This window comes from Marmota flaviventris, chromosome 13, assembly GCF_047511675.1.
Source record: "Marmota flaviventris isolate mMarFla1 chromosome 13, mMarFla1.hap1, whole genome shotgun sequence".
In the NCBI taxonomy this organism is placed as follows: domain Eukaryota; kingdom Metazoa; phylum Chordata; class Mammalia; order Rodentia; family Sciuridae; genus Marmota; species Marmota flaviventris.
Window position 1 is genome coordinate 35,365,636 of NC_092510.1, and position 20,257 is coordinate 35,385,892.

Consider the following 20,257-nt stretch of genomic DNA (forward strand, 5'->3'; position numbering starts at 1 on the left):
GAAAAATTGAAGGCATTCCCTCTAAAATCTGGAACAAGACAGGGATGCCCTCTCTCACCACTTCTGTTCAACATAGTTCTCGAAACACTGGCCAGAGCAATTAGACAGATGAAAGAAATTAAAGGCATCAAAATAGGAAAAGAAGAACTTAAATTATCACTATTTGCAGATGACATGATTCTATACCTAGCAGACCCAAAAGGGTCTACAAAGAAACTATTAGAGCTAATAAATGAATTCAGCAAAGTGGCAGGATATAAAATCAACACGCATAAATCAAAGGCATTCCTGTATATCAGCGACAAATCCTCTGAAATGGAAATGAGGACAACCACTCCATTCACAATATCTTCAAAAAAAAAATAAAATACTTGGGAATCAACCTAACAAAAGAGGTGAAAGACTTATACAATGAAAACTACAGAACCCTAAAGAGAGAAATAGAAGAAGATCTTAGAAGATGGAAAAATATACCCTGTTCATGGATAGGCAGAACTAACATCATCAAAATGGCGATATTACCAAAAGTTCTCTATAGGTTTAATGCAATGCCAATCAAAATCCCAACGGCATTTCTTGTAGAAATAGAGAAAGCAATCATGAAATTCATATGGAAAAATAAAAGACCCAGAATAGCAAAAACAATGCTAAGCAGGAAGTGTGAATCAGGCGGTATAGCGATACCAGACTTCAAACTATACTACAGAGCAATAGTAACAAAAACAGCATGGTACTGGTACCAAAACAGGCGGGTGGACCAATGGTACAGAATAGAGGACACAGAAACCAATCCACAAAACTACAACTATCTTATATTTGATAAAGGGGCTAAAAGCATGCAATGGAGGAAGGATAGCATCTTCAACAAATGGTGCTGGGAAAACTGGAAATCCATATGCAACAAAATGAAACTGAATCCCTTTCTCTCGCCATGCACAAAAGTGAATTCAAAATGGATCAAGGAGCTTGATATCAAATCAGAGACACGCCATCTGATAGAAGAAAAAGTTGGCTACGATCTACATACTGTGGGGTCGGGCTCCAAATTCCTCAATAGGACACCCATAGAACAAAAGTTAATAACTAGAATCAACAAATGGGACTTACTCAAACTAAAAAGTTTTTTCTCAGCAAAAGATACAATAAGAGAGGTAAATAGAGAGCCTACATCCTGGGAACAAATCTTTACTCCTCACACTTCAGATAGAGCCCTAATATCCAGAGTATACAAAGAACTCAAAAAATTAGACAATAAGAAAACAAACAACCCAATCAACAAATGGGCCAAGGACCTGAACAGACACTTCTCAGAGGAGGACATACAATCAATCAACAAGTACATGAAAAAATGCTCACCATCTCTAGCAGTCAGAGAAATGCAAATCAAAACCACCCTAAGATACCATCTCACTCCAGTTAGATTGGCAGCCATTATGAAGTCAAACAACAACAAGTGCTGGCGAGGATGTGGGGAAAAGGGTACACTTGTACATTGCTGGTGGGACTGCAAATTGGTGCAGCCAATTTGGAAAGCAGTATGGAGATTTCTTGGAAAGCTGGGAATGGAGCCACCATTTGACCCAGCTATTCCCCTTCTCGGTCTATTCCCTAAAGACCTAAAAAGAGCATGCTACAGGGACACTGCTACATCGATGTTCATAGCAGCACAATTCACAATAGCTAGACTGTGGAACCAACCTAGATGCCCTTCAATGGATGAATGGATAAAAAAAATGTGGCATTTATACACAATGGAGTATTACTCTGCATTAAAAAATGACAAAATCATAGAATTTACAGGGAAATGGATGGCATTAGAGCAGATTATGCTAAGTGAAGCTAGCCAATCCCTAAAAAACAAATGCCAAATGTCTTCTTTGATATAAGGAGAGTAACTAACAACAGAGTAGGGTCGAAGAGCATGAGAAGAAGATTAACATTAAACAGGGATGAGAGGTGGGAGGGAAAGGGAGAGAGAAGGGAAAATGCATGGAAATGGAAGGAGACCCTCAGAGTTATACAAAAGTACATACAAGAGGAAGTGAGGGGAAGGGGAAAAATAATACAAGGGGGACAAACGAATGTCAGTAGAGGGGGCAGAGAGAGAAGAGGGGAGGGGAGGGGAGGGGAGGGGAGGGGGGATAGTAGAGGATAGGAAAGGCAGCAGAATACAACAGACACTAGTATGGCAATATGTAAATCAATGGATGTGTAACTGATGTGATTCTGCAATCTGTATATGGGGTAAAAATGGGAGCTCATAACCCACTTGAATCAAATTGTGAAATATGATATATCAAGAACTATGTAATGTTTTGAACAGCCAACAATAAAAAATTAAAAAAAAAAAAAAAAAAGAAGGGAGTTGGAAATTTTGAAAAAGAACAAGACATTCTCCATCTTGTCCTTTTCCTTTTCAGCAAGAAGCAGTTAAGGTTTGATCATGGACTGGCTCTGGGATTCTGACATTCATCTCTTCTGAGCAGAGTTCAATTTTTAAAGGCAAAGGCCATGTTGGTATTAGTCTGAAAACACATATACTTTAACAGCGATTGTTGTTTATGACTACGCAACGTTAGAGCTTAAGGAAGTACCAGCCACCATCTGGAATTTCTCAGTCAGCAGAAAAAGAAATCAAAGTGCGGGGAGGGAAAATAATGACCCAAACTGATGAGGAACAAACAGGACTGGACGACTGACCCACATCAGAACAGCAAAAATGTCAAGGCAGACAGGACTGCCCGAACTTAAACTCCGTGCACCTGTTAGTCCTCCCTGCCCGAATATCCCAATGACTTGGTTGCCCAAAGAAATCCTGAAGAGCGCATAAGTAAATTCAGGGCAGTCTGTCTTCTACAATGATCCTCACACAGCAAGGTAAATGGCCACTTTATAAGCGAGGACTTTAGAATGAAGGGGCTTTGAAAGAGCCTTCAGTTAGGTCCATTATTCTTGAATTTGGAAAGATAAAATTTTACTGCCAACTTTCAAAATATACCTTTTCCCCTAGAGAATTATTAGTGATGTTGTCTCTTGAAGAAGGGAAGAACGGAGTAGAACTGATTTATGGGAGGCAGGGTGTGTGTGTGTGTGTGTGTAGAGACAGTTCTAGGTATAAATTCCAGGATAAAAATTCGATACTTTTCCTGATTCAATAAAACAGAACTTCCCGATTCAATGAAGCAGATTCACCATTCCTGTGCTTCATCCCCATAGATAGAGAAAAACAAAACTTTGAAGCCAATCAGCTTGAGTTCAAATCCTGGCTTTACCATTTATTTGTTATGTAGCCTTAGCTTAAGTGACATAATGTCTTAGGGCCTTAATTACTTCACATGTCAACAGAATTGTTTGTGAACTTAAAAGATAGAGTGAGTTAATATTATACACTATGTAAATAACATGGTAAAAACAAAACGATGCTTGGTTCATAGATGATACTAAAAACATTCTTCTCCCTTGGCCACCTCTGGTTCATGTTGACAGAGTACAAACATCATAAACAAACACCTTTCTCTTCTATGCCATTGATGCATGAAAACTTTCATCTACAACCTTAAGCCTGTGATCACAGAATGGAATGTTGGGTCAAAGGATTAAGATGCAATCATGATTCTCTTACTCATCTACTTTGTGAGTTTGGAAGATCATGGAACCAGACAGTTAAAAGGGATTTTTTTTTTTATATCTTTCTTCAAATCTTAAGCCAGTCAGGAACTTTTTCCATTTACAATATGAAATAATCTGTAGAACAAATACATGATATCATCTAAAAATAACTTTGGCAACTTGGAAATAAATTTTAAAAAAAACAATACAGTGCATTTGGTTGCTAAGGGAAACTTTCTGCAGCTTTGGGGTGGTAGTAAATTAAAACATCTCAGGTCATTTCAAGCAATTAGTTCTCTATGACCAAGAGACTCATTGGATTAGAGCAAAAACAGACCTCAGAGTGTATCAGTTGCTTCCAACCAAGGCCTACCCTGTCCACCTATCCCAGATGTGCACACTCCCTTATGTGCTCAGAAATATGTTGTGAGGGGAACATGAATCGATAAAGATTTATTGAGGGATCACTGACATATGAAAAAGGGTGCAATTTGTTAATTTTTCACATGCCTATACCCTTGTAAAACCATTGCTACAATCAAGATGCTCAATTTATCCATGAGTTGTGGGGGCTTTTTATTGCCCTGGCAACTAGGAGATATTAGATATTACTGGCAGGGCCTAGGGCTGCCAGATCTCCTGAAATGTTTTCTTGTATAAAGAATTATCTCATCCAAAATAGCACCTCTGTTGAGAAACACAGGGTTCCATCCCTTTGCTAATCCTTTGAAGAATCTGAGTCCAGTGAGGAAACTGAGGCAACCCTAACATAAGTTTCTTCTGTTTTCATGTAAATATACCTGCAATGTGTAGGTTAATCAAACAACCAATACAGTGTCTGTGAAAATTCTAGGTCAGATTCAAATGTCTAATGTTGTGTTGACATTTGAAACGTGTAAGTCATCTAAAATGATGTGCGAGAGTGGATGCCTCTGATTAAGAGACAGTCAGCAAGCTCCCTCTCCACATCTGCTGCAGCTACTGTGGATGAATGACAGAGTGAAGGCCAGAGATGCAATTCCAGGTGTTTACAACTTTGGTTTCCTGCTCCTCAAGGAAAAGGTGAAAACATCATCGTGCAGCAGGCTTATATAAATCATCCATGAACCAAGAGTGGAGTGAAAATATTAGGAAAATAAACTGCATTTTGTAGTGAACATGCACAGACATTCTTGCTGTTATTCTCTAAACTATTTACATACTCTTACATCCTATTAGGTATTTTGAGTCATCTAGAGATGATTTAAAATATATGGGAGGAAGTATATAGTTTATACAAAAATACTATACCCTCTTATTCTAGGGTCTTGAGTATAAATGGATTTTGGTATCCATGGGTCCTCTGTGGATACTGAGGGGTGACTGTGGATACTGAGACTTGGTCCTCTGTGGATATTGAGGGGTGACTGTGCTTGGAAAGTGCCTTTAAGTATCTAACTGGTGAGACGACCTTGATTCTGTACTTCTTGTTGTAAAGCTCTGATACACTGTCATGTATAATTTAGTTAGTAGATGTAATTTCATATTTAAGGTATCAGGTTAAAATAATTTTGGATTATTTTTAGTTGTAAGCATTATGTAATAACTCCAAGAACAAAATTTGTTATTACTAGTGTTAGGCCAGTTGTTCTCAAGTTTTTATGTGCTTAAGAAGCCCCAGGAGAGCTTGTTCAGATTCCTGGGCCCCCACTCACAGTGTGGCTGATTCAGTTGGTCTGGAGTGGAATCCAAGCATCTTCATATCTAATAAGTTCCAGGTGATGCTGATACTGCAGGTCTAGGGATTTACATTTGGGCCATGCTTTCCTCAAGTGCCTGTCAATGGTTGGCCATGTTGATTGGACATTGAATAGAAGAGATTAGCAAGGAGCAGTTGGCCCTGCTGGGAGCACCTAAGTGTGAGGAAGGAGCACTCCCACCTTCAGCTATAACTGCCCACAGCATCCTGAACTCACTGTCAGCACCATCTCACTAAAGTCTTCCGTGTCTCTTGTTCTTTGTAGCGAAAGAAAAAAATAAGACTGAAATGTCTGGGTAGAGGCTCTAGAAGACCATGAGTAGTAAGAACACCCTACAAACATGTTTAGAAGAATGTTAAGCCTAAAAAAATGTCCCCAAGCATGACGATGAATTCATGATCATATGACTTTCAAGAGAAACAAATGTTATGAATACACAATTTTTTGGAATGGTAAGTAGCATGTTAAAGACAACACAGAGAAAGTTTCCAACTACAGACAGAACAATGTCACAGCAAACATTCTCTCTTAGTTCTTGGGATTGTTCATTTTCTGTCTGTAATCTTGTTCTTACTGCTGCTAGAGGACCCTAGAAAAGAAAACTTCAAAACTTCCAATGGCTTTGATTGGGCAAAGGGGAGGGAGGGTTGGGGAGGGCCATAAGGGGCAGAGACAATCAATGGTGGAATGAGATGGACATCATTACCCTAGGTACATGTATGACTGCACGTGTGGTGCAACTGTACATTATGTACAACCAGAGAAATGAAAAGTTGTGCTCCATTTGTGTACAATGAATCAAAATGCATTCTGCTATCATATATAACTAATTAGAACAAATTAAAAAAAATTTCCAGTGGACCAACTTCATTCTATGCTAAGGGCATTTAAAGCAAAACTAGGCTTCAAAGCTGACTTTGTACAACTTATGGGGTCCTTTCTGATTACACGGGGAGTTACAGTACATTTACCTAAAGGCAATGATATCAGGGTGCAGAGGTAAATGTGCAAATATCATTCTCCTAGAGTTTCTAAAAATAAAGCAATGAGAATCCAACACTGGGGGTATAAAAATGTCACTCTAGTTACTCTCACCCTGGACCAATAATAAATAACAAAAATGGCTTATTTGGAAGACAAATATTGATTTTAAATATAAATGTGTCTGAAAAGTCAATCCTCATAGCCTCCAAGACAAAATAATTTTCCCCAAGTTCCCATATTGAAGATCTTCATTTCTATTTCATAGTTCATTTTCTTTGAAAAATTCTATCATCATGGTGACAATTCTAATATTATAAGGATTGCTTCTCCTCTTCCTTTACTAAGGTGGTAATGATCTTTAAATCTGTATGTATTTCTTTTATTGGGATGTAACAGACACAGCATAAATATACTTTAAGGATACAGTTTTATGGCATTAAGTACATTCACATTGTTGGGTAACCATCACCATTATCCATCTCCATATGGATTTGCTTTTAAACAACTGATTTTTTTTTCTCTCTTCAGACTGATAAATGCTAGAAGCAACATGGGTAATTTTGGTGTATTTGCAAACATGATATCAAAATAATAGGATTTGCCAGATTTGGTAGCACAGGCCTGTAATCCCAGTGCCTTGGGAAGATGAGTCAGGAGGACTGTAAGTTCAAAGCCAGCCTCAGCAAAGTTGAGGTGCTAAGCAACTCAGTGAGACCCTGCCTCTAAATAAAATACAAAATAGGGCTGGGATGTGGCTCAGTGGCCAAGTGCCCCTAAGCTTAATCCCCAGTACCAAACAAATAAAAAAAACCACAGCAGGATTCTTGTATGTTTTTCTGGGGAACAGTTAAGTTAAAGTCATAAAAAAAAAAAAAAAAGGGCTTGGAAGACCAAATTCAGATGCAAGGTCCAATTACAGGCCCACCAGCCCATTCTTTTAAATGAGGAACAGTAAACATCTAGTACCACTTGCTGTTTAATGGAAACTGTTTTTCTAATCCCATGGCAGATACTACTCTGTGATTACTGCACCCTTTCCCACTGAATCTCTACATCTTTCGCCATATGGTCTTCCAGGCATTCATCACCACTAATTATAACTGGCCTACAGATAAAAATACTTACCATCTCCATATAAAAATGTGAATCATCTATTATAATAAGAAGTAACACTATGCAGAGCCAAAGGTCCAACATATACATCAGTACATGTAAACATGCATACGGTAGAAAAGCACATCAACACAGGATGTCATAATGAAGGTTGCTCACCACGGAAATCATCACAAATAAAAATGTTCTTACCTGGGTAGGAACACACTTTCCACCACATAAAAGTCTTGCATAAGAACATCTCGTTCTGGTTTGGAAGTGAGATTCCCCACTGTGTATCCTATTCCTAGCTGAATAGCACCTTTAATAGCAGATGATGCAGTCTGCAAAGAAACAAGAGTCTTAACGTTAGCCTTGAGAGTCAGGGCTTGTTCAATGTCACAAGCAGCAAAGCAAGAAAGAGGTTACATTTTCCTTCTTGTTCTGAAACAACAAGGCAGCCGGGGGTTGGGAAAATGATAAGTTCCTTTGTTCCTTTTTTTTTTTAAATGAAGAATCTATTCTGAATACCAAGGATCTTTTTTGTCATAAAATTATTTTTTGTGATATTGTTTCTCACAAATATTTCTAGGATCAAATTACAGCCCCCCAATCTATCTTTCTTTTATTAAGAACTAGAAAACTTGGTGGGACACTTTGAATACATAACATTATAATTTCTACCCAAAGATAAATTTTAAAACCAGAATTTTTTTCTTTGGTACCAGGGATTGAACCCAGGGGTACTTAACCCCTGAGTCACATCCCAGCCCTTTTTTGTATTTTATTTAGAGACAGGGTCTCATTGAGTTGCTTAGTGCCTTGCTAAGTTGCTGAAGCTGGCTTTGAACACACAATCCTCCTACCTTAGCTTTTTGAGCTGCTGGGGTTACAGGCGTGCACCCCTGCACCTGGCTCAGAGATTTTTTTAAAAATCAGAACTTTTATAACATACCTATGGATCGATGAGAGTATTTTATCTTCGTAAGAAATGAGAGAGTGAAAAATAACTGAAGTCTGAAATTTAATTTGCAAATTGCTTACTAGTCTTACCAAAGATCCATAATCAAAATTTCCTACATTGATCTGTGATAAAACATATAACACTGGGACACCAATATTACCAATTTATTAATTTTCTAACATTATTTATAATTAAGTTGATAAAATGTTATCTTGAAGAATAACCACCATATGTGTATACACATATGTATGCACATGTGTTTATATGCATATTTGCATATATATATGATATATAGGGAGAGAGAGGGTATTAATTGACAATAAAATGACAGAACAACTCAATTTAGGAAAATCAGAAATTTTTCTTCATGGTCAAAGCATGTCCTACTTTTTATGTCTTATTATGCCTAATGTTATTACTATGTACACAGTAGTAGGAAATAAATCTTACATGAGTGGTTCTTAACCAGAGAACCTCTGAAGACACATTTTGGTTATCATAACCTAAGGCGACACGGGGTGCTGCTGGCATCCAGTGATTAGATGCAGGGATACTGTGAAACACCCCACAATACACAGGACAAACCCCCTCAAAGAATTATCCAGCCCAATGTCAGGAGAGCCAAGGTTGAGAAACCATTAGTTAAAGGAATATAGTAAAGATCATCCATCTTATAAGAAAAATACTTTTTTTGAAATTCATATTTACTGTTAACTAATTCAAGAATGTACCCACACCCCTACATACTTTTTATTTTTCATGCTTTAACACAAAGAACTTTTCTCTCTTCTTGAAAAAAATCTTTCCTCAATGTCTCTGATAAAACAGTCCTAGGATGGCTTCTAGCTTGTCTGGTGGTCTCTCTGTGATCATTTCCTCACTGACTTGTCATATTCTTATATTCTGCTTGTTATAATAATTGCAGTGTCCCCAACAGTTTGATCCTCAGACTCTTTAGTTGGCTTTAATAAATTCATTCTGAATAGCATCAACTACTGTGTTCATGCATAAGACTTTCTGATCTTTGCCTACTTGGATGCTCTTTTGCCACCACACATACTAACATATAGAACCAAACTAGTATATTACAACCTCTGCACTTCACTTCTAAGATTGACTTCCTTTACCAAGGAATTCAGTCAACCCAGCTTGAACCCCAAATAGACTATATCTAGCACAGGCTAAGTCTCTGATGAATACTTGTTGACTTCACCTGAAATGGCCGTGCTTAGTATTGTAAGGCACCTCCACATCCAATGAGTAACAACCATTTTCCATAAAGTCATTTAATCACTTTGCTTATTCCATTGCAAACATTATTTATTTCACCCTTAGTCTGAGGACAACTACCTACAGCCTTGACTCTGTAGAAAAAGTTCTTGATATTTTTCTTTTTTTCACATTGACTTTTACTTAAGATCCCAGGGTAAAAAGATGCAAAAAGACTGAGACTTAGGCTCATAGTGCATCTAGTGCTTAAAAAAAAGTTTGCTATTTTAATATTTCCTCTTTGAGCTCTGCAATGCCACCAGTTGGCATCAGTGACCTTTTGTACCAGTTGTTTTGAAATCTGAAGGCAGAAATGGATTTTCCTTGTTTTAACCTCGCATAAAAATTCAGATGGCATCTATTTTCCCACCTATCACTCAGAGTGGTATGGCACAAGATGTGACATTAGCACTTTCCAGAGGATCTGGCACCCCAAAACATTCTGTTTCAGCCCTATCAACAGACTTACATGCTTTTTAAGTGCTTTGCCCTCTCTGCACCCCTTCCCCTACTATGCTTCCCAGAATTACCTGGATTTCTGCTTAATTCATGGGATCACTATGATAATAGTCGTTCAGCATTTCTTGGGCTGGAACAACCTGTCAAACAGTCCCCAACTCTTTGTTGTCCCTCCCTGACAATAGAAAGCAGTCAAGGTTGTGAGTGGGCTGTATTTGGGATTCTCAGACTTCAGGGAATAAGAGAATCCCAGGGGATGCTGGCTAATGCATCTAGATGATGGGTCATTATCCTTAGAATTTCTGATTCTAAAGGTCTGGAGCGAGGCACAATAATCTTCTCTTGCTCTAAGAAACACTTAAAAAATCTTTCTCTTAACGGTATAAGTTTTGAGTTCCTGAGGGAAAAAGATTTTGTAAAGGACTCCATGACATCAATTTAGTTAAACTCAAAGCAACAGTCTCATAATCATTTTACTTTCCATGCATATTTCTTAAAATTCAAGTACTTGAGTGAAATAGAACAATAAAAGTTAACCATTTTTTATCAAACTGATTTGTTCCAGATACTTGATATATGGATAGCAACAATTATAATTTGTAATCATCATGGCACACGCTTATATAGTGCTTATTAAATGGCAGGCATTGTTCTAAGTGTTTTCTGGTTATATTAATTCTTATCCTGTGATGCAGGTTGACTCACATCTGTAATTTCAAACCTTGAAATTTGAAATGCTCTAAAATCTGAAACTTTTTGAATACTGACATGATGCCACAAGTGGAATTTCTATACCTGACTTGATGTGATGGGTCACAATCAAAACGCAGGTAAACAACACAGTTTATTCAGAGTCCTCAAGGGAAAGGACTCTACCAGTTCTGTCAGTGGTGATACATCAACTTTGTTTTATATACAAAATCATTAAAATATTGTATAAGATGATTCACATTTAGACTTGGTAACTGTCCCCAAGATATCTCACTATGCAAATATTCCAAAATCAAAAATAATCTGAAATCTGAGATATACCCTTTTCTCAAAAATTTGTATCAGTGATACTCACCCTGCATCATTTTTATTTGTAAAATTTTTCCACATTTTTTATTGATGCATTATAGTTGTATATAATGGTGGGATTTACTGTAAAATATTCATGCATGCACATAATGTACCAATATAATTTGGCCATCAGCATTCCCCAGTATTTCCCCTTTCTCTCCTCTCATCCCTCCCACTGTTCCCTCTTCTCTTACTCAATTGATCTCCATTTCTTTGATTCTTCATGGGATGGCTCCAACTCTTTCTTTTTTTTTTCCTTTTTCATCTCTAGCTTCCAAATATGATTAAAAAATGACCCTTGACCTCTGACTTTGGCTTATTTTGCTTAACACAAAGTTCTCAAGCTTCATCCATTTTCCTGAAAATGATATAATTTCATTTTTCTTTATGGCTGAAAAAGACTCCATTGTGTGTATACAACACTTTTTCTTTATCTATTCATCCATTGACAGATACTTAGGCTGGTTCCATAGTTTGGCTATTGTGAATTATGCTGCTTTCTAAAGGGGTATGCAGCATTACAGTGTGATGACTTTTTTAATTCTTGAGGATAAATACTAAGGAGTGGTACATCTGGGCTACATGGTAACTTCATTCCTAGTCTTTTGAGGAATCTCCATACTGATTATCATAGGAGCTGTACTGAAGTACAGTCTTCACCCTATATTACTATTTCCATTTTACTGACTCAGGAAGGTTTAGCAACCTCTATAAGGTCACACAGCTGGTGAACAGGTAGGGCTGGGACTTATAACCGGTGTGTGTGTGTGTGTGTACTGGATCCAGAGTCTAAGTTTTAAACAAGTACTCTTCACTGATTCTAATATCAGAACCTTTGAATTCTTTCAAGGATCCTGAAGCATGGTACAATTATTACTGTTTTACAGATGGGGACTTTGGCCTCAGCAAGCTAGATGATTTGGTCAAGTCACTCTTCAGGTGTGTGGCAAAGTCTGGCTGCCAACACCCAGGCTGCTCCCACATATGTTTTTTTTTCAAAATGATCCAAGAATCAAAGTTGGAAATTCTCTTTAAAGCTGAATGTTTGATCTCAGCACAGGACAAGGTTGTTGAGAGAGCCATTCCTTTTGATGAAATAGGGATAAACTATTTTATGTTTTCTAATAATACACAATCATGTTTAAGTCAAAGAAAAACTCATAAACCTCCTGGTAAATCAGAATAGACATAATCACTAATGCCACTCATCTTAACATGGACGTTATTAACAGAAGGCAATATTCTTCCCCATGAGGGATGACTCCTCAGTTTCCTCTTCCTCATCTCTGTGTAAAAATTAAATGCTTTAACATGGATGCATGGGAGGGGTATACACAGCATCTTGTCTGCTTCATGGATATCTCAATATAGTCACTGTGGCACGTTTTCTTAAAACACCAGAAGAAAAGGTCCCATCACCTGACTATTCCCCAGTCGACATCTGGCTTGGTCTAATGTTGATCAAGATGTGCTTTAAAACTATGAAGAACACACTTAGAAACGCTACCTGAATGTCTCTATTAGAGGTCACTAAGTTCTGATGGTGACAAAGAAGTTTCAGTGTGAAGTGCTAGTGGTTGCTCTTCTAGAACCAGCTGTTCTTTCTCTACAAATTCTGAGCCCCAGGGCTCCCATCCTTCTTCTAAGTCACCACCAACAGACCAGCAGTTGAGTCCATGGCGGTGTACACCCTCTGAGCATGGCTTTGCATAGGCCCTAAAAATATGAAGACCTGACCATTCCCCTTGTAACTCCAAGGTGGACCTTTAACTCCTCCATAATAGAGGTTTAACATGGGTGTAGAATTTGGAACATTGCAAAACAGTCTATTTTTAATTCAGGACCTCACAAGAGCTAAGTGGAGGTACTATGTTGCCTGAATACTAGGAAAATCTAAAGCATGTACTACTTGGAGAAAGACAGAACCATATAATGACAAAGACAAATGACAAACATTTACTTTCATAGTTCTTCTTTACTAACTCAAACCCTTTCAGGCATGATGGTGATACTAAGAGGATAATGAATGTCAGTTGGCATTTGTGTAATGTGTTACATTTTTTCAAAGCACTATCTTTTTCTTGTGACCATAATAGATATTTAATAGTACTACTGAGAACAGTAATTCAAGTTATCACACTATGCTAGAAAAAATAATTTCTGGAGCATAGGTGATAGGTTGATATTTTTGTCCATATATCTAAACTAATTTGGGGACTTTGAGTCTCTCTTCCCTCTACTTATTTCTATTTCCCCTCTTATTCTTCTTCTAAGATGAAGAAAAAGCTCAAATACCAGAGGCAGTGGAGTGTGGTATTAAATAGCTTAGGCTCTAGAATCAAACTCCCTAAGTTTTAATCCTTAGCAAACTCTTTCTTAGATGTTTAACCTCAGGCAACTTAATCTTTCTGTTTTGGTCTCATCTATAAAGTGGAGATAATAATACTACCATTACATTGTGAGTCGATGTCAGGGTTATAAGAATTCAATGAAATAATCCCTGTAAGGCACTTAGAACATTATTATCAGAAGCAAGTACACAATAAGGATACTCTGGTCTTCTAGAAGGCTCCCAGTTCAACATTCTACCCCTTTGCTTGACCTACCTGAGCTTTCTCTGTTGGAGATGGATCAGATAGACGCTGGGAAGCACTTGAACAATGTGATAATAACAATGATCATCACAGTAAGACTAAATGCCTACACAACCCATTATTAGGGAAGCAATGATCCTGAGAAGAGTCAAGTTTTAATGATCTTTTTTGTTACAGGAAACTGCCTTCTATAGCACATTGTCTAAGAAATTAGATCACTTAATATGTCATCTGATATCACTGGCTTAAAAGGAAGTACTGAAACATTTCATGTTGACAGCAGTTTTTTCCCTAAGGTTATCCGAACTAATTATGGGATTATAGCCAAAATATATGTTGTCAGAGTGATTTGCTTCAGAAGTACAAATCTGATCTTGTCACTACCTTGCTCAAAACCTTTGAATGGACAGGAGTTGAATCTGAGAAATATTTTGGAGGAAGGAAGACAGGATTTGCTGAGAGCCATAAACAAGGGAGAGAAAAGTACCAGCAAGGTCTCCTGGCATTTTCCTTAAGCAACTTCAAGAACTGAGGTCCCTTTTTCCGAGATGCAGAGAGACTAGAGGAGGAACATATTTTGGAGGGAAGACTGATTTCATGTGAGATGCCTATGAGACATCCAACTGGAGATGTTGAGACATAAGTCTGAAGCTTAGAGGAGAGGTTTGGATTGATATTTGAATTGCAGAATTGGCCTATTAATGGTACTGAAAACCAAGATCACTCAGAGGGAGCATCAGAGAAAAACCCTCCACAACATCAGCTTAGGGCAGTGGGAAGAAACTTAGGAAAACATGAGCTCAGCAGAACCAAGAAAAAAGAGTTTGAAGGAAAGAGTGACCACAGCCTCAACAAGTGGCTCTTTTCATGTGATAAATAAAATAAAGGTAAACAAAAAATTCATATTATTTTTATGTGGTGCTGAGGATCCAACCCAGCATCTCACACGTGCTAGGCAAGCACTCTACTGCTGAGCCACAACCCCAGCCCCTGAATGTTTTAACTTCATGGAATATCAAAACCTATGGGTTAAATACTCTTTTCTGGTTCATGACATTGATTCATATGTAAACCTATATTTGGATTTAGGATATTTTACAAAACAAGTTGATAAACTCTACTCAAAATGTCACCATTTAAATTATATTTAAAAAACGTTTTATAACTTTAAAAAGCATATACTATGTTATGTTCAAAAAGCAGGATTTGAAATACATATAATAAAATCTGGGAAAGAAAACCACATAAGTGTTTGTGAATACATCCATAGAGGAAAATAAGAGAGGAAGGAAATATACCAAAACCTATTCTTATTTCTAGATTGTGAGCTATTAGGTGATTATTACTTTCAAGTTTTGTACTTTTTATATTTAAATTGTTTTTGTCATATGTAGGAAAGGAAATGTTCTTCAGTGAAGTACCTTTATTACATTTATAAATATATTTCAAGGGATGAAAACTATATTGGGGATTTGTTCATATTTTTATCTTTCAGGTTGTGGCCTCAATGCTAGAAATCCATGTCACTGTTATGTTGGAATGAAACATTTTAATAAACAACTTTGTTATTTTCCATGTTCCACTAAGTATATTCTGGGGTTAGATCTTTCTCTGCATCAGGATGAAGTCTGGACAGGTCTACAACCTGTTTGGCGACTCCTATAATAGAAGGTCCTTAGTACATGTCCACTCACAGACCCAGAACAATGGCCTTGCATAGACTTTTGGCATGTCTAATCCAGCTTAAAAAGATAAAAATTCAAATATACTTTCAGTAGATACCTCCCCATCTCCCAGTTTGCTGGGCACAGGCAGACCTCCAGCAGTGGGAGGGAGTGGGGGCTTCTCTGCTCTTTTCTGATGGATGTTGGGAAGAAGAAAGGGAAGGAAGGTCAAACCTGAGGAGTCCAGATATAAGATGCCCCAGGAACTCAAGAGAATTTTCAGGTGTAAAAATTTCCTTTTCTTGCAAATTGTTTTCATAGGCTTTGTAGTGCCTCCTCCAAATGGCTGTTGCAGTCTTGTATTTAGGGGAAGTACACATCTCCTCTGGCTAGAAGTTTCTTGTCCTCAAGAAATTTGAGGGACAACCCTATATAAGCTCTTCCTGGAGCTTGGTGCCTTCAAATGGTCACATAGCCTTTATCCTGAGACTCTTAAGAGACAACGAGCATTCCCCCACCCTCCCCAAGAAGCCTCTGTTAGCTTTGCCATCATTAGACTCACAATTCTCTTGCTCACTCAGGAAAATACTGTAGTCTATTACATTTGCCAGGCTCCAGGGAACACACAGCCTAGTCTTCAATGGTCTCACTGAAGTCCCTTCCCTAGGCACGAGATGTTGGGCAGACCCCCTCCCAACCTTCCCTGCTGTGTGTGTGTGGGTTACCTATGACGTATCGACTCTCTCCAAATTTTGTCTTCCACATCTCATAGCAGATTAGCCAAGCCCTTTCATACTGGGGTGATTATTAGACTGGCTTTAAATCACCTTCTCCCCCAAGTTCCACATGATGGGCTGGCACCTGACCTTGGAATGTGATTATAAAATGCTTCTATCCTACCAGTTTATACTGTGTCTTAGACTGATTCACAGTCCTGCTAATAACCCAGGGTTGGGTCAGCTGTATCAACTGACTGGTCAGTATGTTCCATTCTACCCGCCACATGATTGCCACACTCATCATTCCAAGGATTTCTTTCCCCCCAAATACTGGCTCTCAGCATAAAAACCTTCACTGCATTTGACCATCTGAAGAAATGAACACAACTTCTTTGCTTGGCCTTCAAAACTTTCTATAATCTAATTCCTATTAATGCTATCTGCTATATGGATAGGTCCTCAAATGCTAAGTGCTATACCCATGAAATTTAGTGTCTTTATCAGAGAGAAATTTACTTCTTAATCAGGCAGTGTCCACAGTGGGTATCCTGAATGATGGTCTGTTTTCCTCATCAGGTTGCACAGAGAACCCAGCTCCAACATCCTTGTGGTTCTGATAATCCCTAGGGTCTCAAAGTCCTCCAAATCCAGCTGTCTGATAGGGGAGGCAAGAGCAGTTGTTACTCTTTTGCCTGGAAGTGAGTGTGGGTTATCTACCCTAGTTCTGTTCCTTAGCCTTTTTCACCTAGCTCTGTGCCTGGGACACTCATCTCTCTGGCTAAATCAAAGGCTCCCTCGCCCTCTGGACTCTTATTTTATTTAGCTAATGGACCACCATGGCAGAAGACTGGAGAGAGGTTTAGGAGTGTTGTCAGGGTGTTTCCTTCCACTTCTCCCTTTCTGTGCTTTGACACAGGCTGGGTGTGTCCTTCTGATGGCTACAGCTTTTTTCTTGTGGGTCACTCAACATGACTCCTATTTTTGGGTTCTAGAAATCACACCATTCTCACATATCAGGTATGTTCTGGCCTCAAGATCCTATTTTGTCTATCCCTTGTGATTTCCATGCGCTTCTCCACAATTTTACAATCTCTCTTTCTCAAAATCTCTTCGACTCACCCAATTTGAGTGTGCCACCCATTTACCACCTAGAGTCTGCAAGGAAAATGCCACTCAGAGTCCATCATGGAGGATGCATCATGGTCCCAGGATGCAAGGAGGGATGGCTCTGAAGCTGCTTTCTGGCTCCAGCTGTGCTTTTGGAAGCACAAATTCTGGCAGACAGTTCTCTGCATTAAGTAACAAGCCAGAGATCCTCCTGCACAAATTCACAAAAATCCACAACTTAAGACAAACTAGCCTACTTAAAATTTGCCATGTAATTCCTGGTGTTTGTATCCACTGAACTCCAGGCCTTTCATGTTGCCCTTCTCCACTCTCTTTTTGCTATCCTACCTACTCTACTAGATTCAGCTCTGCCATTAGTCCCTCCACATAGTCTCTGTTCACTTTAGTAGCTGAAAATAATTATTTTGTTCTCCCAGTATGAATAGTTATACACATGACATTAGGTGTATTCTGTTGCTTTTACAGCTGGAAACTACTTTTCTGATACATTTTCTGTAGCCTTGTACATTTTCCAAAATAAGAACACCAGAGCCCCATTATAATGATGTTCTCCTCTGTGCTGGTGTGGATGCTCCATGTGGTGAAATTGCCCTGTAATGAGGTTGTTCTGACACACAAGGCACTAAACAACCTTGGAAAGAGCCCAAGACAATTCTGTTTTATATTTAATTTTTCCTTTTTACTAAGCAGCTTTTAAGAAGATCCCAGTGTATCCATCTGAAGATTGGCTCTCAAAATTTGATAGAAAAGGCAGAACAAAGAAAAGGCGTTTTATGGTTTCTTTAAAATCACTTGCACCTTATTTATATGATTGTCAATGAAGCTCACTCTTTCATTAGAAACGAAAAGCAGATTAAGCAAACATTTCTCATTACAGAGAAATACTGTACCCTTAAGGTATTCATAATACAGCAGGGGTAAATTATGCACACTTAATTGCCCTTAAAAGAGATATGTCATCAACTGAAAATGAAATTCTTGATTTAGGATACAGCCGCATGATGAATTCTACAATGTTCGTTTTTCAGAAATATTACAGTTTAGACTAAAGACATTCATTATAAATATAGCACAGCAAAATATCCTTAATATCATTCCTATGCACTAGAAAAGAAAATTTCACGTATTTGTGTATTCAAATAAAAACAATATTTATTTGATACAAAAACAAATTTAGATTCAATAGAAAAATAAGAAAGGATTGATTTTTTTGGGCATCTTTCTACAATCAACCAAAATCAACTTTCATACAACCTTAGAGTATCAGATTTCCTGATAGAGGGGTTGTTGATTTTAAAGGTAAAATGTTATATCAGCACTAAGTCCTATTTTGGGAGAAATAATGCAAATGCTTATCTATCTGTCCCCAACACCTATTCTCCCTTGGCTCTCAATGAAGGTAGACTTTGCTTCCCAGGGGACATCTGGCCATATGTGGAGACAATTTTGGTTGTCACAATTGAGTGATGCTTCTGCATCTGTTGAATAGAGGCCAGGGGTGTGCTAAACCTCCCACTATGCCCACATAGCTCCCTGCAACAAAGAATTAACCAGCCCCAATGTCAACAGTGCTAAGGTGGAGAAATCCTGTTATATAGTAATAGAAATTTAAATTGGGTATTTGCAGGTTCTTTTGTAGCTATAGTCACATGAATTAATTTTTGGGCAATGAGATGTGAGAGGAAATGTGTCCAACTGCCAGGTTAAAGCCTTAACAGGAAGGGTGTGTCTTCTATGGATGTGATGGCTAGAGGTGAAATAGCCCTCTTGGCCACATCTGGAAGCTGTATAGCGAGAATGTCAGAAAAATGAGATAGAAACCTGGGCTCCTGATGAATCTGCAAAGGCAAGTAAACTACTTCTGTACAATGACATGAAAGAGAAATGAACATCTACTTGGTTTAAGCCACAGTCATTCTGGTTCTCCGTTTTACACACAATTGAACTTGTATTCCAAGTGCTTGTAACCTCTGAACCTATAAGCAAAAGTTCTTCACCTCATCAAATGTTCTTTACCTACAAAATGATGCAGATTCAAAATCACTTCAAATTGAAAATGAAATGCTCAGAGAGACAGCAATGCTTAATTTAAAAAAATGACGACCGTGGCCCATGCCCAATGACAAAAAGTTAATCAATTCTTAACTATAGGAAGTGAAATATAAATGTATCCATCTTGCTCTTGCCCTCCAGGATTAACTATAATCAATGTCTATTATGTGTCTGACATTTTTCTCTATACACTGAAAATATATGCACACACATATATTTGGGCTAGGGGTAGAGCTCAGTGGTAGAGCACATGCTTAGCATGCAAAAGGCCTTGGGTTTGATCCCCAGCACTACAATAAATAAATAAATTTTAAAAAATGGAATCCTACTCTGCAGGCTTTGTTGCAACTTGATGCTTTCACATAATAATCTTCCATGTCCATCTATACTGATTTCATTGTTTAATGGTTACATAGATTTTCATAGTTCACATGTAATACAATTCTTTTAACTACTCTCTTTTTGATAGACATTAGGGTTCTTGTTCTCTCTTTTTATTAACAAATAATGTTGTATGAGACATTCTTGTTCATATATTCCTGTACTTACTTCTTGAGTATCTTGCAGTATAGATTCGTAGAAGAACTGCTGAATTAAAGAATATGCATATTTATACTTTTGATTCCATTAATTTATATTCACAGACTTGCCATCATATTTTTACCAACACTGTTATCATTGATTTTGCTAATTTTTGTCAAATTTGCTGTTTCAGTCTGTTTTCCTGAACATTAGTGAGGGAGATTATCTTTGTGTGCTTATTATATATCGGCTGTTAACTTTATAATTTTCATTTTTATGGTTACACACTAATAACCATGCTCAATTATTTTATACTAATTGAAGTTAAACTGCATTTGCAAAATATTCCCCACGGAAGCTCTAAAGCAATAGGATCCCATGCCTTCTCTTGGGAGTTTTT

At 37.9% G+C, this 20,257-nt stretch overlaps 1 protein-coding gene across 5 annotated transcripts in view; it reads right to left on the reverse strand.

The window, feature by feature from the left end:
- The window catches only part of Pip5k1b (phosphatidylinositol-4-phosphate 5-kinase type 1 beta), a 333,977-nt gene that overhangs the window by 168,343 nt on the left and 145,377 nt on the right, over window positions 1-20,257 (reverse strand). For all 5 annotated transcript variants that reach the window (XM_071600584.1, XM_027940141.2, XM_071600585.1 and 2 more), the window contains one exon: window positions 7,638-7,768. In XM_071600584.1, coding sequence (XP_071456685.1) covers window positions 7,638-7,768 — 131 coding nt within the window. The remainder of the gene's footprint in view (window positions 1-7,637; window positions 7,769-20,257) is intronic.